Here is a 24,963-nt window from a genome sequence, read left to right as displayed (position 1 = left end):
TGCTGTTCTTATTTGTGCATCAAACGGACCCTAAGATCTTCTTTTTTTTTTTCAGTTAACTTTCTTGATTCATTCATATTTATCTTTTCTGCAATATTTCTCACTAATCCCTCAAACTTAAGCATGTGGCAGTTGAACAAGTTGTTATTCTTCTATTCCTGTATTGGTCTTTGATTGATTTAGGCAATACCTGTTAGGCTCATTCATTATTGGAAAATGATATTTTTTATACATCATAAAACATGGGCCAGTTTCCTTGTAATTTTGATAACATCAGATACTGAATTTAATCTCACAGTACAGGTGTGGCATGCTGTTGGTAGAGATAGGAGGCCTCTGCGCAAACAATACTTAGAAGTTATTTTACCACCATTTGCTGCAATCTTAAGGAGGTGGCGACCTTTATTGGCTGGTATTCATGAACTTACATCTCCAGATGGTCAGAATCCTCTCATTGCTGATGATCGTGCTCTAGCAGCAGACGCACTGCCTATTGAGGTGTGCTGAAAAGCAATTGATCTTTTTATTTGTTCATTAAATGGGAGCTATATGTACTTTCCTAATTGTGGCTGTTGCATAAATTATATTCTGAATTTAAAATGAGGTAAGATATATTTTTCCTTTAAAGGAGCTCACTTCACCAACTTCGCCTCGAAAATCGGACAGTAATAGGATAGAGGGTCTGACATTATCATTTAAAGCTTATTTTATGCATTCAATTGTTTATCTGTGTTAGTCAGAAATTTGATCTATATTTGTGTTAATGTATTTATCATGTATAACAACACATTTAGAAGTAGAACCAATCTATACTGATATCTGTGGAGCAAACGCTAGGCTACTCCCATTAGATTTGATATTGTTGTGGACTATTAGCTTGCATACTAATTTAATTTCTCATTGTGTGTAGAAGGAGTTTTAAATGCTTTTCTATTTGTGCAATCTTGTTTTGTAAATAATGTATTTAGTCATTTGAAATTAATTTTATCTAGTTCATTTTTTTGTTGCTTTTTAAGTGGTAGATGTATATCCCAGTTCAGTTTCGGCATTAGGAACAAAATTTTAGAATTTATGGTGCAGATGAAGACTGGCACATTAGACTAGTGCAAATGTATGAGGACATAATTATAAACTTACTGGTATTGCATGTAATGCATGTGCATTTAAGTTATGAACATATATTTTAGATTACTCAATAAAATAAATACAAATATAAGATTTTCAAACCATAATTACTATAATGTATATAAATGTCGAAAAATATAGACGTACAGTATTGGAAGATAAAAGTGGAGCCTATGTATTAACATAAGATGGTTTTATGCATAATTAAAATCTTAGAGTTAAGTTTCAAAATAATATTTAGAATGGATATTACAGTTCAGTAAAGTTTTAGGTGATATGCAGAGCATTGGTATCACAAAAGTTTTTGGATATTAATTTTTGCATTAATATTGAGTGGAAATCTTAGAGTGGTTTTTGGAAGTAAATTCAAATGGTAATATATATATCTATAGACATGGTGATTGCACTTTTTGAAAATCTTGTATATTTAGGGATAAATTTTGAATAAAAATTGGAGTGAAAAATACTTTTACATGGATTCAATGGTTCATTAGTAATGTAAAAAGCTTGAATGTTTTTATTTGGTGAGAAAAATCTCAAAACTCTATCTCCTGGTGGCTTTTTTAATAAATAGTAGTAGAAGCGTGTAAAAAATGGGAAAAGGCCAAAAAGCGCCAAAAGAAACACTAATGGAGCTTGGGCTGTTTTACTTGTAACTTTTCTCAATATTAATTGTATTTATTCTTTTTAGGGTGCTCTTTCAATGATCTCTCCTGGGTGGGCTGCCGCTTTTGCATCACCTCCTGCTGCAATGGCATTAGCAATGATTGCTGCAGGAGCTGGTGGTGGAGAATCTGTGACACCTGTAAGAAATTCGTCCCTCAGTAGGCGTGACACATCACTGCTTGAGCGAAAAACAACTCGTCTGCACACATTTTCAAGTTTCCAAAAGCCCTCTGATCTAGCTAATAAGTCCCCGCCTGTACCAAAGGATAAAGCAGCTGCAAAGGCTGCTGCCCTTGCTGCCGCACGAGATCTTGAACGTAATGCCAAAATTGGTTCTGGAAGAGGTCTAAGTGCTGTGGCAATGGCCACATCTGCACAAAGGAGAACTGCAAGTGACATTGAGCGTGCAAAGAGATGGAACATTTCGGAAGCCATGGGAACTGCCTGGACAGAATGCCTCCAATCAGTAGATTCTAGATCAATCTCAGGAAGAGACTTCTCTGCCCTTTCCTACAAATATGTTGCAGTCCTTGTTGCAAGTTTTGCTTTGGCCAGAAACATGCAAAGGTTAGAGGTAAGGTTGGTTTTGAATTATTTTCCATCTGAAGTTTCTGTGCCATTTTCACATGTATTAAGTCATTTATATTCACATAGATGGATAGACGAGTGCAAGTTGATGTGATAGATCGACACCGCATTTCCACAGGGATTCGTGCATGGCGAAAACTTATTCATTATCTTGCAGAGATGAATAGACTCTTTGGTCCATTTGAAGAGCACTTATTAAACTCTGACCTCGTAAGTTTATTCTCATCTTAAATAGCTATCTGTATTCAGGCTATATTTCTTTTTCTATAGAAATTTTCTGCACTATGCATTTCAATATTTTTGTGAAAGGGATGTGTATTGGATATCTCAAGAATGTTTTGTTTGCAGATTTTCTGGAAGTTAGATTTTATTGAAAGTTCTTCAAGGATGCGGAGGTTCTTAAAAAGAAACTATAGGGGTTCTGCACATTTGGGTGCAGCTGCTGATTATGAAGAGAGACAAGAGAGACAGTTGCACCTTAAAATTGATCAAGCAGCAGATGCACGTCTTACCAATGGTGATGAAACTTCTATTACTGCTGAGCTTGCTTCAAGCGCCTCCATTGTAATGGCAGAAGCCATTTCACTGGACAATGTTAATGAAGATGACGAGCAGATTGAAGCCGATATTGTTGACAATAGTGCTAGCAACAAGCAGATCCTTTCGTCAGCTTCTAACCAATCTCTCAAAGAACCTTTGGAGTCTAGATGCTCTGGAGCTTCTACTGATCAACATCTGGTCCCATCTACTTCGTTGGTTGCCCCTGGATATTTGCCCAACGAAACTGATGAAAGGATAGTATTTGAGCTTCCATCTTTATTGGTGCGTCCATTAAAGGTTGTCCAAGGAACTTTTCAGGTGAGTATTATACTTGACCAATACGCCTTTGCTGAAGCTTTATGCTTATTTTGATCTTTGGATATTGTTTGTGATATGGAATTTTAGTTTAGAAATATGTCCTTGTATGCATTTTCTTGTTTCAATCCTCAAAGTTACTCTATGTCAGTAGCTTCCATAGCAACACTTATGTTGATGTTTTCAGCTGTTTCATTCCATTTCTTTGCTTTGTCTATTAAGCAGGTAGGTATAAACTAACCTGTATGTTTTCCATATTGCTATTGCTATTCTTTTCTTTAATAAATTATTTTCTTCATTTATACTGTGTATTTTTTTTTTTCAATTAGTCAAACAGATATTGTAAATTATTATGTGGTGCTTCCAGTATTTTCTGTCTGCAACCGATGTTTGAACCGTGATTGGTGGTTTGCTGCTCATCTTTTTGCTGCTATTATGTTTACGTCTTTTTTTTTTTTCTTTACTTGTATAAAGTGTATCTTTTTCCTTTCTCTCTGCTATACATGTTTCCTGATTAGTTTTTATGAATGATAGTTTTGAATGCTTCGTTCGCTAGGCTATGCACATTTCTACTGTTTTTGACGGATTATTCTGAAAGTTTGTTTTTGTAATAATGTGCATTATATTTTTGTTTTATCTGCCCTTACAGCGTCCTCCTTATTCTTATATTTACTGACTTCAGAATTTGTAAAATATTGATCATATGCTGCTAGATTTGTATCTCCCACATGGTCTGCTGACTTTGGTTCCACCCCCTTTGTTTAGGTGACAACGAAGAGAATAAATTTTATCGTTGATGTAAACCAAAATGACAATCCCAGTGATGAAGTTTGTTCTCAAAATCAAGAACGGGAAAAAGATCGAAGCTGGTTGATATCTTCCCTTCACCAAATGTTCAGTAGAAGGTATTTTGAACAATCTCTTCTTTTAATGCTTCGATTTCTTATGCTTTCAGCTTAGCATATTTTGTCTTTTATGCCTCATCTTCTTTTAGTTTGTTGGGTCATTGTTTATGTATTATTATGTTTTGTTTCAAGTCCTGAACACTTTAATTTCTTCATGGGACTAAATATGGTTGAATTTCAATACATTTTGTTGTGCTCAATTGCTTAAATAGGTGCTTGATATCTTGTCCTTCTTGTGAATACTTTGCAGATATCTTTTGAGACGTAGTGCCTTGGAACTATTTATGGTTGACCGGTCGAATTTTTTCTTTGATTTTCTGGTAAGAAAGTGTAAATTTCCATTTCTTATTGGAGGTCATATTCTATGATTATGCTTTACTATGGGACCTCATGATAATGACCAGTTACTCTGTTGAATTAGAGTATTGAAGGGCGGAAGAATGCATATCGTGCAATTGTTCAAGCAAGGCCTCCTTTCTTGAACAATATTTATCTGGCGACACAAGTAGGTGTCTGTCAAATGTGGATATCTGGTTTTATTTAGTTATTTTGTCCTAGTTTTTTCATCTGAATCTACTTTGGCTACAGAGACCTGAGCAACTGCTTAAAAGAGCTCAACTCATGGAGCGTTGGGCTAGGTGGGAGGTATGATTAACTTTTCTAATTTTAGTTCCATTTCTTAATTTCTATTAATTATAGTTGTAAGATATGTAAAGTCAACTGCAGATTAGCAATTTTGAATATCTCATGGAACTCAATACTCTGGCTGGTCGAAGTTATAATGATATTACCCAGGTTCTTCTGCTAGATTCTCTCTTAAGTTAATTTTGAAGTTATTGTTTGGTATTATAATTAGTATGGTTTTCTATTGTTACAGTATCCTGTTTTCCCATGGATCTTAGCTGATTACAATTCTAAAACACTGGATCTCAGTGACCCTGCTTCTTATAGAGATCTTTCGAAGGTAGGCGTTGCTGCTCATTACTTTCTCATGATCCCAAAGGTTAGCATCACTATTCATATTCTTGATAATGTTTGTGTAAATTGTGCAGCCAATTGGTGCATTAAATCCTGAGCGACTAAGCAAGTTTCAAGAGAGATATTCTAGCTTTGATGACCCAATTATTCCCAAGTTTCATTATGGCTCCCATTACTCCAGTGCAGGAACAGTAAGCTTTATATTTTTCTCATTTAACTCTTCTTTATCCTTCACAAAGTTTTTGCATGTATGCCTTGTTGACCTGCTCATGGCATTTATTAGTCTCATTCTCTTAGTTTCCCCATTTCCACACCTTGATTCTTCTATCTCATGTTGGCTACTGGTGATTATTTGTGATAAACTGCAAGGGAAGTGTAAATTATATGCCTTCAATCTTTCCTTGATGATTATTTACTTTTTCAGTCCTGGATAAATTTTATCATTTATCATTATGCCACATATAATGATTTACATATCACTGTTTCTAGAGAAGTGATCCCTGAGGGTAGGTGTGGATTTATCCTTAGGAATGTCAATGGCATGAATATTTGGCTGGTTGATATCACATTGTCATTTACTTCTTTTTTCCATTGTTGTAATTAGTTCTGATTATTCAAATTATTAATTCCAGGTGTGCTCTTAGGCATGTTCAGATTGTGGTACTTATAACTTTTTGGTTAGTTTGGCATCTATATGAAAATTTTGAATTCTTTAATTGGACATGCATCTTTGATCTTTCACACCCACTAGAAATTTCTGCTGCTTTCTACCTATTTAGTTAATGCCTTACTATTTGCAATCTACCCTTGCAAATGTGATAAAAATTAGTGTTAGTCTTTTTTACTATGTGCAATCTACCCTTGCAAATGTGATAAGAATTAGTGTTAGTCTTTTTTACTATGTGCAATCTTACCCTGCAAATGTGATGGAATGTGGTGTTCCCTTTTCTTACTATTTGCAATGAACTCCTGAAATATGATGAAAAGTAGTTCTTCTTTATATTGGATGGTTCTTTAAATTTGATTTTTTGTGTTCTTTCAGAGAGTAATCTTGTTCTTGTATTGCCTTCTTTTCGAAAGATTCAACCCCCTTCTTCTAGATATCGTGATCAGATGAGAAAGCTTTTCATGGCTCCTTGTTTTTTTTTTTGTGATATTCCAAAAGGATAGCATTGTAGTGTTACTTCAGCATTGAAAATTTTAAGAAACATGGCTCTGCCAATTTAGCAGGATGCAGAACGTACTGTTTATAATTGTAAGATACTAACTAGCTTCTCCTGCATGAAGTTAAGGAGAAAGCTGTACTCAATATATTTGGTAGCCTCATGAGCTGAAAGAATTGAAACAAAGCTAGTTAAGTTTCCATGATGATTTGTCAAGCAATTTAATAGTTTGAGATGATAGGGTGAGTCTGTCTAAGAAGCAGGTAGGCAAAGACATCAAAGAAGTCGGGCAAAAACTGAAAGCATGAAAGTATAGAAGAAAGTTGAAAGAAAGATCAAACAAAGATGCATGAAAAGAAAAACAAGAACAATAAGAAATTTTGTGAAGAGTTATAGACTTCCTTGACTTATCCTTCTGATTTACACCAGAATTTATAATGAATAAGAGAATATGTAATTCCATAACTGCTCTAATAATCATAGGAATAATTGTGGTCTAATGTTTCTATAATTATCCCTTGATCCAAGCACTGAACAGCTGTAACTATGGTTGTCAATATTTATGTAACTGCCCTGAAATTCCAGCAGTCAACACCTTTTCCTTTTAAATTTGCATTTGGACAATCAGTTTAGTCTAGAACATCTTGAAATGAAGTAGTGTTGGAAATTGAAGTATCTTTTGATTGTACTTTTCATGAAGATCAAGATGAACGCGTAAGTTGTCGAACATATCCACATTAATGGATGACTGATTGTCATGTTCCATAGATATATTAGCAGAGTTGTGATTTCTTTGTCATATATTTCTATACTAATCCATGACTAATTATATCTATGCTGTATAGGGGTACAATATTTCAAGCAGGTTTTTGTGCCTAGGGAACAAATTTAATTAAATTTCTGTTTTCTAGACGATTGCTATAATCTTGTTATGCATGTGTGTATAGCAGAATAACTGCAAAATTTTAGAGATTTCTGTGAGTAGCAAACAAATTTAGTCAATTTCCTTTTCTCTAGAAGATTGCAACTTAATAGCCATTTAACCAGGTTTAGGATACCTGTCTAAGCACATTCGGTTATAGTGCCATGCTTTCAGGAGACTATAAGCACCGCCATTAGGAGATGGGTATGCATGCCAAGTATCCAACTTACAAATTTAGTTAAAAGAAGGGGGGAAAACCATTACAAGAGCACACAAATGCACCATATATATGTGTATGTATACTTATTCATATGTAAATTACCTTAGTTCAATTGAGGGTGATATGACAATTATTATCATATAAACTTAGGTTTGAATTCTATAAGAATATATATATATATATATGTATGCACATATATATATATATATATATATTCTTCAGTTTGTCAAATGCTTACCAATATAAATGAGGTTTCTTTACCAAAGGTTTTGTTTAGGAACAGTGTATAAGCATTCAGAAAAATCATGAAGTAATCCTTGGAAAAAAGGGTGATATATTCAGGAGTATCAAGAAAAGATCAATAAAGATATAGGAAAGTCAAGAAGATTTAGAAATATCATGAAAGATAAATAAAATTCAAAAAATAAAAAATAAAATAAAAAATCAGGGAGATACAGTAACTCAGGAGAAAAGAAACTGCTGCAAAATGCCTTTGGAAAGTGCAAATTAAGCAATTTACTTTTTCTGAATGTTGGAATTTAATGATCCTTGTTCAAGTATTGACTTAATCAATTTACGTATGTGTATGTGCCCTTGAATATGATTTGAGGGTGAACTTATTTTAAAGATATTGTTATAGTAATTTAATATTTTTATTACTAAAAAAGGGATGATATCGGGCCAAATTGTCATCACAATTGTGCCATTACTGAACAAATATTCTCATGGTCAACGCAATGCTTACGTAAGAAAGAAGAAACAGCAGCAGAAGAGAGACAGAATTCTCTAGAGGGGAATGATTTATTTATGTTAAGTATGGCAAGTGAAAAAATTTGTTAGGAAAATTGGCTTGACAAAGCTGTAGTCCATAACAGTAAGCCATCAAATCAAGTATTATTTTAACCAATGGTTATACCATTTCCTTCCAAAGGCTAAATTTTGTCTCTGCAACAAAGTTAATGATAAATATACTACATGATGACCTTTAGGATTATATCTGAAATAAAAATGCAACAGAAGTTCTGCAACAATAAATTGTTTTTGTTTGACATCTTTTTCGTCTTGATGGTGGGAAATGAAGTTTCAAACCATTGCAGCAGTTAAAGTTGCCTTTTCTAGTTCTAACACAACTTTTGTGGTGAAACATTTTCCATAACTAGTTCCTTTTTCACTGTCTTAATTTAAGTGAAGTTCCTATTCCCTTTTCCTTAGATTTATTAATTCACAAGTGTTTTTGATAGCTTTTGCTTGAACAACGTCCATCCTGTGATATTTATCAGCATGAACTTTTGTTCTATTTCTTTATTGACATTATAACCCATACTTTTGAAAATCATGATTTTTAATCATTGGTCTTATGTTCTATTGAGTGTTTGATTGACTTCACTCATGCACATTTTACTTGTCGTTTCCATGAATTTTCATTCTATGTACCATCTTGTTGATTAAGGTCCATTTTTTTTTTAAGATAATAAGTTGTGAGTATGATTGCAATGTTAGTGTTGTCATTGACTTGAATTACATTTTCCAGGTTCTATATTACCTAGTGAGGTTGGAGCCATTCACCACTCTTTCTATTCAATTACAAGGTGGAAAATTTGATCATGCAGATCGGATGTTTTATGATATTGGTAGCACTTGGAATGGAGTTCTCGAGGATATGAGTGATGTGAAAGAATTGGTACCAGCCTTGCAAATAATTCTAAGAATATTTTCTCTATAAACTTTCTTGTGACCCATACGAAATATGGAAATTCCTATTGTGCTTATAACTCATGTATCTAAATTTGCTTTTTGGTTAATTGTATTGTTGCTGTTTCTGCTTAGGTTCCAGAGATGTTTTACATTCCTGAGATGCTGACTAATGTGAACTCAATTAATTTTGGTACTACTCAACTTGGAGGAAAACTTGGTGAGCTTTTAGAGCCAGGAAAATTATCTTTGATAGAGGAATGTCTTCCAACTTTCCTTATCATTTTTATTTTTTGGGTGCAGATGCGGTTAAACTGCCCCCTTGGGCTGATAATCCAGTTGACTTCATTCATAAACATCGTATGGCCCTCGAGAGTGAGCATGTATCTGCTCATCTTCATGAATGGATTGATCTTGTTTTCGGGTATGATTATGTTATTTTATTTATTTATTTATTTATTATTATTATTATTATTATTTTGCTATTTTGGTGTTCTTTCTTCTATTGCTTTAATGATGCTGTTTTTAAACTATTTGCTGATAATATTTCAATTTGTGGCTTAATATTATTATTTTATGATATGCCAGTCATAATATTCAAATAAAATAATGTTTCAGGTACAAGCAGCGAGGAGTGGAAGCAGTGTCTGCAAATAATGTTTTCTTTTACATTACATATGAAGGCACTGTTGATATTGATAAGATTTCTGATCCAGTAAGTGCAATGGAGTTGGCTATGATATTTTTTTTTTTAATTAATTTCTTCAGTGTGTGTAATGTATAAATTTTTGTCTTTATGAGCTGCATCAAAGGTCCAACGTCGTGCTACCCAAGACCAAATTGCATATTTTGGTCAGACCCCATCACAGCTGTTAACCTCCCCACATCTGAAGAGGAAACCACTGGCTGATGCGCTACATCTGCAGGTACATCTTTCAACTCATTGTGTTACAAGTCTCTTTCTGATTTTTAGCATCCCTTGTCCCTAGTGAAATTTATGTTCACAGTTCTCTTGAGGCTATATTGAACTTCATGCTTACATAATATTAAAACCTTACTATAAGTTCCTGAAATTGCAAACTTAATACAGAAATTTCTGGGTGTGTAATTAATTAGATGTTGCTACTACTAGTACTTTTGGTTTTAATAATTTCAAGTATCTCGCTTTATCTGATCTATAGATTTCTATTTTTGAACTATTGTAAAAACCATACATGAATCGATCGAATCCTCTAATGAATTTTCAATTAGTATGCTGATAAAAACAATATATATTCACATTAACTTTGCAGGACTTATTGTTTGATTATCCTTGGTTTCTATGAGATGAGGTTTGTGTTTATTATATCCAATTTCATTTGGACCCATGTGATTGTGGGTACACTGGTCTTCTTCCAGTCTTCTGCTGCAAATTCGTGGCTTTTGTCTTCTTATCCTTATTCTTTGTTGTTGATTATTTGGTTTGCATTTTAAGTGAACTCATAATTTCATTATGCGCACTTTTTGGATCAAGGAAATTTCAAATAGCTATAATCATGGGCTTGAAAATTCTTTTGGGATACTGTTTCTTTTTGTCATTTTTTAAGAAAAAATCTCTTGTATTTTTCAAATTTTCAACTTTTGCATAATGAAATGGCTTTTAATAGAAGGTCTTTCGTTGAAAGATGGATGCATACATAAACAAAAAACCATGAGATTTCAAACCTTCAGGCTTCGATTGGTTGGGGGGTAAGCTGGTTAATCCTAGGTCATCACACCATCTCACCATTGTTTGTGTTAGTGTTATCCCATAAATTGTTTTTTTTTACAAATTAAGTTTTTAGGCAAATATAATTAGTAATTAATTTTAAATTTTTTTAATATCAACAGATTCATCATTAATAAAAAAAAGTATAATTTTAATTGTAAAATATTTTTTTAAATTTTTACTAATTCAGTAAATTTTGATCAACGTCGGATAGAATTTCTCCCTTCAAAATAAATTCAAACAACTAAATCTAAAACCTATTAGTGCAATCCCTTTCGGAGCAAGGCCTCAAAGACTAACGTTGGCCATATGCAGGTAAAAATCAATATTTGATTGCATTAGAGATGCTAAGACTTAGTCAATATAGTGTTGCTATCAGCTAAGGCTTACAGCACCTGTTGGTCCTTGTGTTATTATTTTGTTGAAAATAAAATTTTTACATGCTTCATTTGAGCTAGGTCAGTTTTTCTTGTGTCTCATTTCGCCTAATATGCCTAGTGCATTCTTTTGCATATTGTTCAGACTATTTTCCGGAATCCCAACGAAGTGAGATCTTATTCGGTTTCAAATCCAGAGCGCTGCAATTTACCTGCGGCTTCTTTATTTGCATCTCAAGAGTCAATTGTGGTGGTGGATGTGAATGCACCCGCAGCAAATGTGGCTCTGCACAAATGGCAACCAAATACGCCTGATGGCCAAGGAAGTCCATTCTTCTTTCAACATGGGAAGGCTGCTGGGAGCTCCGGTGGTGGAGCGTTCATGCGCATGTTCAAAGGAACTGCAGGATCTGGATCAGAAGAGTGGCGTTTCCCACGAGCTTTAGCATTTGCTGCATCTGGGATACGGAGCTCAGCTGTTGTTGCAATTGCATCTGATAAAGAAATTATAACCGGTTAGTACACAAGGTCATGTTTGTGTGGATCCCCGTAGTTGATTCAAATATACTGTTGGAGCACATATTAAATGGCAGTCTTCAGTAAGATATTTGAACGTTTTGTGTTGATTTTTCTTGTGAAAAAAAGGTGATCTGACAACTTATTGTGATTCATATGGTCATTTTCCACAAATCTTTAAGATAATTTACAATTGAGAAGTCAGAAAATCTTTTGGTATTTTATGCTGTCAATATAACAATCTGTAGTCCGCAAACCCATATTTTCCTTTTTTGACACGTTAGGTTTAGGACATAGTAATGATATGCCTGTTCTATGTCATTGGCAAATGTTTTTAAAACATTCTATCATTATGGCCGTCTTTTCATATGAGCTTCATATGTAATGGGTAATAGTGTTAGGAATATCATGGAGGGGTATACATCTAGTTTGCAACTATAAAGATGTCCTAGCACCTTTACCCCTTGTTATTTAGGACACTTCTTGATACCCCTTGATATTCTAACTGGGAAACTTAGAGGTCCATTTTTGTTGTAGCGGTCATATATAATGACAAACCAATGTATGTTCCTTTTTGTTTTTAGCTCAGGCGTACTTGCTGTGGGTTTATTTGTAATCTAGTTGGATTTAGAGTTTATCTTATTTTGTTGAACTATTTTAATTTGTAAGAACTGTTATACTTGTTATAGCTGTCAGTTGAAAAGTAGGTTCATGTCGGTGAATAGGTTAAAACATTCATTACAGATAGACAACTATGAACCATGTTACATAATTGAATTTGGGACTGATAAAACAGATAGAAAACTACGGACCAGGTTATATAATTGAAATTATGACTGATAAATCATGTGATTGATACTTGAATTTATGTTATAAGCGTTGGCTTGGTTGATGGGCAGCTTAATCTGCTTTTTTATGTGTATCAATTTGTATGTGAAAAGTAGTATTTTGTGTTTTCTCTGATATGATCTTTTTCTCCTTTATGTATCTCTCTGAATTATTTTGTAATTTGAACTTGGGTACATATTGCTGAATGCGTGTTCATGTGTTTAGGTGGACATGCTGATAATTCTGTTAAGTTGATCTCATCTGATGGAGCAAAAGCCATTGAAACTGCAGCTGGACATAGTGCACCTGTTACCTGTGTGTGCCTCTCTCTTGATAATAGTTATCTTGTGACAGGTTCACGGGACACCACTGTTATTCTTTGGAGATTACGTCGGGTTTCCTCAGCTCAAATGAATCATCTTTCAGATACGTCCACTGCTTCACCGACAACACCAACTAGTCCCCTGACAGATGGAAGCAAATTGAATGATAATTTAGAAATTAGCTTTAGGCGCCGCATTGAAGGCCCCTTGCATGTCTTACGAGGTCATCTTGGGGAAATAGTATGCTGTTCTGTTAGTTCAGACCTAGGCATTGTTGCTTCCTCATCTAACATTTCTGGAGTGCTTATTCATTCATTACGAAGAGGCAGGCTGATACACAAGCTAGATTTCGTGGCACATGCAATCTGCCTCTCACCCCAAGGAGTTATATTAATCTGGAACAAGGTGGATAAGAAGATCTCCACCTTTACCATTAATGGGGTTCCAATAGCGTCAACAATTCTGTCTCCTTTCTCTGGCAAAATAAGCTGCATTGAGATTTCGGTTGATGGAGAAAATGCTTTGATTGGGACCTCTCATATTGTTGATGACCCAAAAGACAGTGATCAACCTGATAGTTGTGAAATTGGAAAGAACAATCCTGGCATTGGAGATGATGAGGCACATCTGGCAGGAACCAATGAAAACAGACAAACCATTCAAGTGCCTTCAATTTGCTTTCTTAATATCCATACTTTGAAGGTAAAAGACCTGAAATCCAAGGCCACAATGACTCCATGCACTTTCGAGCTATTAATAATAATCTTTTGATCTTGAGAGCTTAATGCATTATTTTTTTATGCAGGTATTTCACACCTTGATGCTAGAAGAAGGGCAGGATATCTCTGCTATGGCCCTCAATAAGGACAACACAAATCTCTTGGTTTCGACATATGACAGGCAGCTGATAATCTTCACCGACCCTGCAGTAAGTGTGTGTCGCATGGCCATCAGTACCAGATAAATACTGTTCACCAACAATGTTCAATTATAAACAATGGACTCAAGTAGTTTGAGATATTTGTGTTCTTTACATTAATTCATGGTTCGGCAATTCAACACTTCATATTGAACTTTGCAGTTAAGCTTGAAAGTTGTGGATCAAATGCTGCGTTTAGGTTGGGAGGGTGATGGTCTGCTTCAATCTTGAAAAATCACGCTCTTGGTTTTTACTACGTCTGCAAGAATCCGGTGATACATATCAACTTGCGTGCCGTCGGGGTCAGTCAGAGCTGGTTATAGATGAGAAAGGAAAAAGGTTTTTGTAGTTGGTTTGTATATTTTAGTGTTCTTGTTCACTTAATATTTTTTTGATTAATTTTTATTTCGGGGATGGGGTGAGGAGGGGTTTTTCTTATTCTTTCCCCTGAGTTTTACTTATCTTGTAATTCATGTACTTAAACATTGTGTATTGATGCCCAGCTGTTTATACATTTTCTCTCCCTTCTTTGGCATGTTGCTTTTTTTCCATCTCAAACATGTCACGAACTTGATGGATTCTGATAAAATCTATTGGTTGGATTTAAATGAGATTATTTACTTAGTTATGTATTTATTTGTTGTTAATAGAGCTGCAAAGTTGCTATAGAAGCCTCATGCATGTTAAACAGGCTCAAAGCAAAGGGGAACAACCAAAACAAAGTCTAAAACCAAAATCCTGTAGCGTCAATGTCCTTGTGAAATAGCCATTAAATAGCAGAAATCCTTCTATGTAGGTAATCTATGAGCAGATTAGTCCCAAGAAAGCAAATTAATTCCAATTTTTGGGAATAATCTTAACCTCCAAAATCCTAGTCTTGGATCTTAACTGTGAATATTATAAGTTGTCACCGTTGCAATAATTGAGTGATAAAGTGTTTGGCTATCATATGGGAGATTGATGGTTTGGATTTTTTTAATGCATGATTGAGATGTAATAAATAAAATCCATCAATAAATTTGACTCATTTTCAATGCATAGTTAAGGTGCAATAGTGTGCATGTATGGTGGTTTTTCCATATTGTCAACAAAAAAAACATAATAAAAAATTTTTAGCAATCAGACGCATTGTTGATGTCGTCGCGACAAAGGAGCTGATCTTGATCCAAAAATGCAATTTGAAAGGGCACATTTGAAAAGTAGACTTCGCAAAACCTTCAATACAGTGGACTAGGATTTTCTCCTAAACTTGCTTAGGGCTCGGGGATTTGGGAATCATTGGATCTCTTGGATGGCGGCTCTCTATCCATTACCTAAAGAGTTCTTAGGCAAGGGGACCCCTCTCTCCACTTTTATTTGCTATGGTAGCAGAATCTCTAATTGCAATGTTGAATTATGCTCTGGAATCGGATCCCTCTTGGAAATTTCGGGATGATGATGATGTGTTATCTGCAATATACCAACAACCTAATTCTCTTCATAATAAGAGGGCTTTAAAAGACCTCAAAATAGTCAAGCTTATTTTTATATATTTTTTTAAGGTATTTCTGGGTTAATAAGTAGTTTTAGCAAAAGTTGTTTTTTCTTCAAAATGGAGGGCACTACCTAATTGGGCAGGCGATCTTACCCTTAATTGTACCACAAGCCTACTCCTTGTAACTTACTTAGAGGTCCCAATATTTGGTAGAAGTCTCTCATCGATGTAAAGTAGGTACATGCAAGTGAGCCCGTCAATCGAAGTAATACATGCAAAAGCAAGGTCAACCCTATCTTCGTTAGCTAACTGAAACAAGGATCAATTTTACTTTCAGAATTAAAAAGAATCAATAAAAACAAGCAAGAGACTGAATCAGAGAAAGCAAGGAAATGAACACAATGAATTAAGCAATGCCTGAATCGATTTCACTTGGGAATTCAAAGATTAAGATGATTGCAAATTAAAAGAGATTAAACCTTAGCTAATCGGAACAAAGGAAACCAAAAACATACCAAGTGCTCTCTCATGACTCCCTAGTGTCTAATCCTATGCTTAAGGTGGAAGTGAATCTCTCCTACTCCTACCCTCGCACAATTGCAATGAGCTCTAGAGTTTTCATGTCAAGAATCGGGGGTGAACCCCCAAAAATTCTAATCGAAAGGTTCATGGCGCCCTTACTATCTCTAGCGAGCATCAGTAATTCCTATTTATCCAAGTGGGATCTATTCACAAGAATCTTTCAATACACAAGCGAAATCAAAATGGTAGAGCTACTTTTCGATAAAGAAAACCAACAATGAAAACAAGGATGAATCCGAAAGCGGAAAGTAATTCTAAATTAAAAGCAATCAAAAGATAAAGTAATCCCAATGTCACACTCGACCCTTGGGCTCGGCACACGACAACTACCATGACAACTCGAGGAGGGACACCCATGCCACTCAACCCTAGGGTCACTGCAAGGCTAATCAAAACCCTGGGATTTCACATTTCTAATTATGAATAACAAAAATACACAAAGTACAAGGAATGGAAAACAACATTAGCACAGAGGAAGCCACAAACTAAAACCTGATAAAAGAGAGTTCAAGAAATACTAATCATAAAAATACATGATTTTCCAAGAAGAACAAATAACCAATGAGGAAGTTCCAAGACATGCAGGGGAAGACACAACACAATAAACAACCATCCAATTAAATAGAATTCAGACACTCTAGTGGATCCATGTTCTAATACAACATAATATGTTCAACAAACATACACAATACTGGAAATAAAGAGGATGAATAGAAAATGCCCAGCACTCCGCTTCGCTGCCACGCTGCTGTCTGCTAGAGCCTGGAAAGGAGGGAGAGAGTGAGTAACCCAAGTCACTCAGTGAGTAGGTTAGCACAATTCCAAAAGAATATAAGTAATTCAAAAGGGTTTTCAATAACCAAACAATTGCAATAACCAAAGTCTCAAAATCTTTTTAACATTTGAAACTCTATACAAAGCGAGGGGCTTAATACCCCAAATAAAAGGTTACACAAATGCTAACAAAGTCTGGAGCTTCTCATAAAAAATATGGCAAATTTGAGCACACAAAATTCAACATCCAATGAGTTTTTTCAAAGAATAGCAAGAGACCACATCTTGAAAATAACTTTGCATGCAAAACATAGTTTATTCAAATATGAAGATTTCAACCCAAAATAATGATTAATGGCCTAGAAATACTCTCCAACTTGGCCTCCGTCGTGACTTGGTTGAGAGACGTCAAAGTCTTTATAACTTTGACATAGGCCCACCGATTCCGAATGGTGATTCCGGCTTCCCGGTGTATCATACAAATCAGGGTTCTACATGCCACCTAATAGGGATAAAAAAATTGATCATCCACGCCACCTCTAAAGGCTGGCCCATGGAGACCCCCTAGTGCAGCAGACGGGTTACAACCCCATCACCATTACTCACCCATCAACTCAATAATATCTCATCAAAAGGGTCCATAACCAGGACAATATGCACATAAAAACAAGGAATGAAATCCTTTTCCACAAGTATAACATGATCACAAATTACAAACTTCGATTCAAATTGAATACTAAAGTAACCACAAGAGTTTCAGTCACAAATAAAAAGCATAGAGAATCCGATTGAATCATTAATTTAAATGCAACTCAAGAATTACTTTTATAACAAAACCCAAGCTTTGCAAGTATTTTCAAATTGAAACAAAGGTAAAACTATAATAAAGAACACATTTACTCCAATGGCAAGAATTTCGCACTAAGGGCTCATTTGGAACTTTGCAGAAAGTAATTGCATGCAAAGTCTTTACAGGGAAAGACTTTGCATGCAATTACTTTCAGTGCAAAATAACATTACATCGTTTCATTATCTCAATCAAAATTGTAATTACTTTGCATGCAAACTTAATTCCCTTGTTTGGTATGAATATGTTTTCACTGTAAAGTTAAGTTTATTCTCATTTTTGCCCTTAGTTGTTGTAATTACTAAATTTGGGTTTTTATTCAACTCTAATAATATTACTAAGTCCAAATAATAATTAACCTATTCTACATAAATTTTTTTTAAAAAAATTTCAAATAGGGTTTTTATGTTTTTTAGTACACTAAAAAAAAATATGGATTTTATTTGCACCATTATATCTACAATAAAATACCATAAAAATAAAAATATATGTTATGCATGGCATGATAAAAGAGACAAAAAACAATATTGTTAAACTAAGAAATTGATATTTTGATTTGAATGCTTCTACTTAATATTTAGTTATGTATCTCATAGATTTTAAAAACTTTGATTCACTACAAATACAGAACAATTTTTTGTAGGAATTAAAAAAACAAGGGTGAACAACAAGAAGCAAATAAAAAATATATATATATATATATGTCTCAAGTTCTCATCTTATCATGTTGGATTATTATATCAACATAAAATTGATTCAATCAAAACAGTGATTCTCCCATAAAAATATTATCCAAACAAATATGAAATTTATTTGTCTTTTGATCCAATTAAGTCATGAATTTTACACAAAAAAAAACATAACCAAAATTTAACACAAAGATATCTAACAAACTTGAGAAAAAAAATTACTAGAATTGCTCCGATTCAGAAGAAGCGACCCGAATTGGGAAATAGGATCGCGTTACGGTTTTTCCAAAGACAAAAGAAACAAGAGTTTTATGTCAAACAACTTGACATCATACCAAACAAGCCCTAAAATTCAATAATGAGGAAAACACCTTCCGAATCAATCCTCATAACAACTCAATACGATAAAAGCAATGAAATATCTTCAAATAGTTTGGAAGGGAACTTTAACTAATATTCTAGCAGAATTATGCAAATCACAAATTCCCACTCACACTTGGGCGATTTAAACTCCCGGGTGCGTTACTCCTCGACCGGCTCCTTGTCGCATGACAAACTCTCACCACCTAGCCAACACCAACACAAACAACAAGAATTCAAACATGCCAACTACAACAAATGAAACCCTAGGTTTCACTAATGACAAGCAACCCTAAACTGACTCTAAGTTTGGCTCAAAACTAGCTTCCAAGATTTCCAATGGACTTCTAAGCTTTTGAGCTTCACTCTAAACCAAAGAAATCCAATAAACAACTAAGCTCTACCAGTGTTATAGTAATGCTATAGTAATCAAGAACCCTAGCAAGCCATGATTCATGGATTTAACAATCTAAGGAAGCTATAGCAAACTAAATCAAACTCCCAAGTTTCCAAAGAAATAACCAACAAGAAAAACATGGATCAAACCAATAAATCAAGCCTTAGATCATTCATCCACCAACAACAAAGAAGAGTAAAGAGGATGAAGCTTACCTCAAGGATTCAAGAATTAAAATTGATGAACCTTGGCTTCTAGGTCGGAAGAACAAGGGTAGCAACTCTTCTTCTAACTACAAAAAAGGCTTAGAATGACTTTAAATTAAGGTTGAAAAAGACAAAGCATGGGCGTGCTTTACCCATTTATTGCTAAAGCAACATTGCTACAATAACTTTGCTACAATAATAGCACGTCTAGACTTTGCCAAGAAAAGCACAAGTGTGTTTAGAGAAAAGCACAGGCGTGCTTCATCCCATGCAAATTATAGGAAATGGAAAAAATGATCTCTGCACGATCAGGGGTCTCCGAGCACGGTCATTTTTCTCCAAAAGCACGGGCTGTGCTTATTATAGTTTGGCTAATTTTGCTCCAAACCCAAGCCAAACACTCTCCTGTAAAGTGCATAGGCATAAGCACAACATAAACATGGGCGTGCTTATGTTTCTAGATTGGAAAAACTTAAAAAATGACTACTTTTCACCCACGAACTCCCCCAACTAAACTAAACACTACAGAATACAGTCTAAAAAGACAATAAAACTAAAGAGAATGTCTCTAATACCACACCCAAGCTACATCAATCCAGGTACCCAAGGAAGTTAGCCCTCTACGGGGCTCATATTCATCAATACAAAATGAATCTCAATCTATAGAACCCTAAACATGTAAAGAAAAACCCTTTCTCAATGTCGTGTGGTTGGAGATGATGTAAGCCGCTACCGTTGCCAACGGATCGTCACTCCGGGGACTACTTCGAACTCCTCCTTCAATCCTTCCTCCTTCAATCCTTCAAAGCCCTCTTCAACTATAGCCAATTGTCTCCATAACCTTTCTCCCATATTCGGCCAAAACTTGAATGCCCTAAAAAACTCTTTAATCTTCTATTTATACTTACAGGGCCCAATCATTACACGGGTAGGGACCTTTGCTCATGTAACTCTAAGGAGAAACCCCAAAACTCATGAGAACTTGGTGTACATGGACTATTGTACACTGATCGTGTAATCTTTGATCTGACAGTGTAACTCTCGGGTTTTCATTTCTCTATTGCTCTTTGAGTTGCACGGTCATGTACACAACATTTCACCCGTGTTCTTGTCTGGGACACACTCTGCACTCTTCCAATGTACGAGGGAGTCTACTTGATTTACACAGCCGTGTTCTTCTAGGTAGGAAATGCTCAAGAAGTGTATGGCTGATCACATAGTGTGCATGTGATATTCTGCATAAAGCTAGGCTGAAGTGTACATGGGCATGTAACTAACCGGGTAGTTCTCTATTTGATGATTTCAGCACCGATTTACTCCGATTTGCTTCCTTTGGCTCTTATTGTGCTTCTTTCAATCTGTGATACAAAATGAACAACTAAGTACCAATTATCCATAAAAAAAAGCTCAATAGAGTTGTTTAACTGCTAAATAAGATTAATAAAACATGTATAAAATAGCACTTATCAGTCTCCACTGCCAAGATCGATTGTTCTTAAAACATATAGTCAAGGCAAGATTCGCTTCATCTTATGGCCTCTACATCTCAGCTGAGGGCAGACTGACACTAGTTTACTCAGTGTTAACTATTTTCACCTACTAGATATCAACCTTTAAGCTACCAAAGTGGATGATTAAGGAAATTGATAAAGCACTCAAGGACTTCTTCTGGAGAGATGTAAACCCCACTTAAGCAAAGTGTACACTGCTTTTATGGAAGAGAAACTTCAAATCTCAAGTCCAAGGAGGGTGGGGTGTCTTGAATTTGTAAGACTTCAATCATACTCTCCTATGTAAATGGTAGTGGTAGCTTTTAGTAGATAAATCTTTTTACTGGCAACTGGTTATATCCTTCAATGACAATAAGTTTGAGCAATTAAAACGATTACTGTATACTTTCCCGAGTAGAGCTTCATTTTTTTTTTTTTTGAAAAGACATCGAGCATTGTCAACACCCATTCCACCTAGGAGTGAACGTGATTGTTAAAGATGATAACTCAACATTTTTCTAGCTTAATAGATGGATGGATGCTAGAACACCTAAGGAAGTATGGCTTGGCTTTTACCAGCTTAGCAAAAACTCCTCTCTCACCATTTGCAAGTTTTTACTGCAACCAGCACCTACATATGATGAGAACCTACTAGAGATATAAGACTGTATTCTCACAATGATAACAGAGGGATTAGATTAAAAGGTATGGTAATAGGACAAATAAGGAGTCTTCTCAGTTAGATCCTTTTACAATTTCCTTAACAATGGGGCTTAGGTGTCCCATCAAAAAACAATTTTGTGGAAGGGTTGCTACTCACTCAAAATTAAGATCTTCAATTGGGTTGCATGGGATAATAAGCTCCTAACTTCAGATAATCTGGCGAAAATGAGGGATGTAACCAAATTTTGATACCTACTTGCTTGTTCTAGTTTCAAGCCATTGAAACTGTTGATCACTTGCCTAGACTATCAATACGCCTTTAGCATTTAGGGATATTTGGTCTAGATAGTTGAGATCTAGTGAGCCTAGCTTAGGAGGTATTGGGTATTACTTATCTGTGCAATTTATTGAAATATTTGACTTGAAAAAATAAATCTCATTTTCACTTGCATAACATCTTCATATCTTTTGATAATTTGCAAAATCAATCACATGCTATTTTTCTTGGATTAATGCAATCCTGAAGACTAAAAAGCAAAGCTACAAGAAACTATCCCTTCTATCAGACATAGTCTCAGCTATGCTAGTCCCATTAGCATTTCCTTTAGAAGATCCCCCTACTGACGAGCAAGCCTTCCTTAATTTACTATACGCCACCCCAACTTTTTTCCATTATTTTCCTCGTTGTTTTGTTGAATATCTACACCTATTTTAGTTTTCCTTCTTATTTGATTGTTTCCACTTATTGTAGATGTTTTGTTCCCTAGTTTGTAACTAGGGTTTTTAGCTCATTGTCATGTATTTATCAGTAATGTTTTGTTCCTTTTTTCCCACCTTTCAATAAAATCATGGTTTTTTTTTAAAAAAAAAAGTCTTTAGCAAGAGTAAAAGTCCCATCAATATCCGGGCCCAAACGCCCATTTAGTTAGTTCTGTTTTGGGCAACACACAAAATGAGTGATTGTCGATCTGATGAGTCGATTTTGGCAATAGTTGTTGGTCTGATGAGTCAAATTTGGCAAGGGATTGTTAGTTCCATGTGAGAATAAGCTTCAATAACTTGAAGGGTATTTATTGTTTATATTTTCTAGTAAAGAAATAATGTTAGCAAACAACTTGTAGGTTAGTTGATCAAAATGGTTTTATAAATTGTTAGTGTCATGAGTTCAAACCTTCCCACCATATTATTTGCAATAATTAAAGAATTTTATCATTTTTGATTCATTATATCAAATACTCATTATTGAATGTTTTTTACAATATTTTCAAAATCAAATATTATTTAAAAAATTAAATTTAAATCTATTTGGGAATCATTGATTCCATTAAAAAAAATTTTTTTTAATCTTTTGAAGATGGGAATTGATGAAATCTTACAAAATTAAAATTTTAATTTATTAAAATGATAAATATAAATTTTTTAAAATATTTATGGTTTTGGTCACACCTCAGAAGAGACTTATGTTAGTGGCAGCTAACCACTTGAACCAAGTGATTTTAGCATAAATTTTTGTAAATTAAGTTATAATCAAAATTTTCTTATCAATTTAATATAATTTTGAATTAGTTTTTATTAATCTAGAATATTAAGATTTTAAGGTAATAATATATTTAGTAATACATAAGATTTTAGAGATTTCACATTAGAAAAAATATATAAAAATTTTTATAGATAAGATTATTTTTTTAAAATTAATAATATATTTATTTATTTATTTTGAAAAAAAAGATAGACAAATCACATTCATTAAAGTAAACCGAACAGAATAGAATAGGACAAAACAATTTATTGTTTTGTATATTATTGCACACTATTGAAACTTTATTGTTTTGTATAACAATACTTTTCTAATGTAAGTAATTTGGTATAAATTCTTTTTATTTTAAATAATATGAATTTTTTTATAATGTTTGCTAATAATAATTAAAGTAAATGAAATGAAACTAAATGCAAAATAATGGGATGAAAAAAAAAACATATCTAGAAATTGGAAAACGATTTGAAAAATAATTGTTTGCTATTTTAAAATATTTCTTTTAAGTTATGTTTTAAACATTTAAACAAGTGTGGTGGAGTGGTTAGGCCATGTGCTAGTTTGCCATAAACCAAGGGATTAAATCTTGATCGAAGTAAGTGGTTTTATGTTTAAATATTTTTAAGTTAAAAAATAAAAACTAAAAAAGAGCTCAATGTTACGGGCTAACACGGTCGTCCCCGAAAGCACCTATAAATATTATAGATATTCAACCGTTCAATATTCCAAGTCATTGGTTCAACCACTAAATTAATTGGGCCAATGTCAAGCAAGAACCACCCGAGTTAATTGGGCCAATGTCAAGCTAAAAGACAGTCATCCTCTCAGCATCTATTAATGTTATTAGAATTGGACCGGACATTAAACTGTTCAATGTTCCAGATCACTGGTTCAATTAGGAAGTTAATTGGATCAATGCCGAATTAATATAAATATTAATAACAAATTATTATATAATATAATAAATAATAAAATACTGTTTTTAATAATTTAATATTTAAAAAATAAAATTTTTAAAAATACTAGCTTACTACAAAATATAAACAAACTACAAACAACAAACTCTATAGTTTTAACATACAAACTCTGAATTGTAAGCAGTAATCCACAAAACATCCATATTCCACGTGCAAACAGTTTTTTTCTTTTACTTTAATTTTTTTGTATAGTTAGAATGGCATAAAAGTAACCACCTTTTTCATATACAACAAAACCATTAGCCCTAATAATGTCATTTTAAAAATTCAAAAAACCCAGGCGAATCATTGAAAACCAGCTGGTTCAACAAGTTATTAATTAAACCGATGGTTTAATCTGGCTCATCCCACATTAATTAAAAAACTGAACTAATTTCATGACTGGTAAGAACTTCTCAAACCTGAGAAGCTGAAATTAATTAAATGAGAAGAAGAAAAAACAACAATTACAGAACAACGAAGACAGATCAAACTAGGCGACAAAATAAAACAAAAAGATAACAAATAGCAGTGATCTTAGAAGGAGAAACCGAGCTCTAAAAAGGATCTCATAATCCAATATGGAAGCTCCTTGCCCACAAGATAAAGATTGAGATTTTGACGACGAAGTCCAAATCCGGCTAGAGAAATGGCCGGCCTCATCCAAGAAGAGGGAATAACGTGAATTCTGGGATGAGAGCTCATGTCCATGAGGAAATTCAAATTAGACAATTGCGGACTAGAAACGCCGAGGCAAGGGAATGATTTGTCTCGTGAATGAAGTTCAGATCGGTGTGATGACAGCGAAAATGTGCTTTCTTTCGGGATTTGGAGTTGAAGAGTGGTCTGCGAGTGCGACTTCAATAGCCAATATAGCATCAGAGGAATTATCATCCAAAGGTTGAGACAATCTCCTTGCAAGAATAATTTTGTAATTAGCATTAGAAATGAAAAAACCAATGGTTCTAACCTGAATCTCTAATCTAGATATGGCATGAGTGAAAATGAAGGGTCCATCAGCACTAGAAAAGTTGCATAATATAAGTTTTTACGCCATAAGGCTCCAGTTACTGCGAGAAAAAAATCATGAACATGAGCGGAAGTTACTGCTAGCAATGATAGAGATTGGGTCTTATGTTCTTGAATATAGCATTACAACGGGCAATC

At 34.2% G+C, this 24,963-nt stretch overlaps 1 protein-coding gene across 1 annotated transcript in view; it reads left to right on the top strand.

Annotated features, from left to right (window-relative positions):
• The window catches only part of LOC120275749 (BEACH domain-containing protein C2-like), a 35,205-nt gene extending 21,042 nt beyond the window's left edge, over positions 1 to 14,163 (top strand). The window contains 20 exon segments of the mRNA XM_039282441.1: positions 304 to 498; positions 1,817 to 2,365; positions 2,446 to 2,589; positions 2,728 to 3,237; positions 4,000 to 4,139; positions 4,390 to 4,459; positions 4,561 to 4,644; positions 4,728 to 4,784; positions 4,866 to 4,934; positions 5,017 to 5,103; positions 5,192 to 5,308; positions 8,954 to 9,103; positions 9,250 to 9,334; positions 9,418 to 9,538; positions 9,733 to 9,829; positions 9,927 to 10,040; positions 11,384 to 11,753; positions 12,808 to 13,607; positions 13,711 to 13,833; positions 13,987 to 14,163. Of these exon segments, the coding sequence (XP_039138375.1) occupies positions 304 to 498; positions 1,817 to 2,365; positions 2,446 to 2,589; positions 2,728 to 3,237; positions 4,000 to 4,139; positions 4,390 to 4,459; positions 4,561 to 4,644; positions 4,728 to 4,784; positions 4,866 to 4,934; positions 5,017 to 5,103; positions 5,192 to 5,308; positions 8,954 to 9,103; positions 9,250 to 9,334; positions 9,418 to 9,538; positions 9,733 to 9,829; positions 9,927 to 10,040; positions 11,384 to 11,753; positions 12,808 to 13,607; positions 13,711 to 13,833; positions 13,987 to 14,055 (3,951 nt within the window). The 3' untranslated portion in view covers positions 14,056 to 14,163.
• Positions 14,164 to 24,963: the final 10,800 nt, after the last annotated feature.

This window comes from Dioscorea cayenensis, chromosome 2, assembly GCF_009730915.1.
Source record: "Dioscorea cayenensis subsp. rotundata cultivar TDr96_F1 chromosome 2, TDr96_F1_v2_PseudoChromosome.rev07_lg8_w22 25.fasta, whole genome shotgun sequence".
Lineage (NCBI taxonomy): Eukaryota > Viridiplantae > Streptophyta > Magnoliopsida > Dioscoreales > Dioscoreaceae > Dioscorea > Dioscorea cayenensis.
Note: the sequence above shows the minus strand (reverse complement) of the source record. Positions and strands in the feature narration are given on the sequence as shown.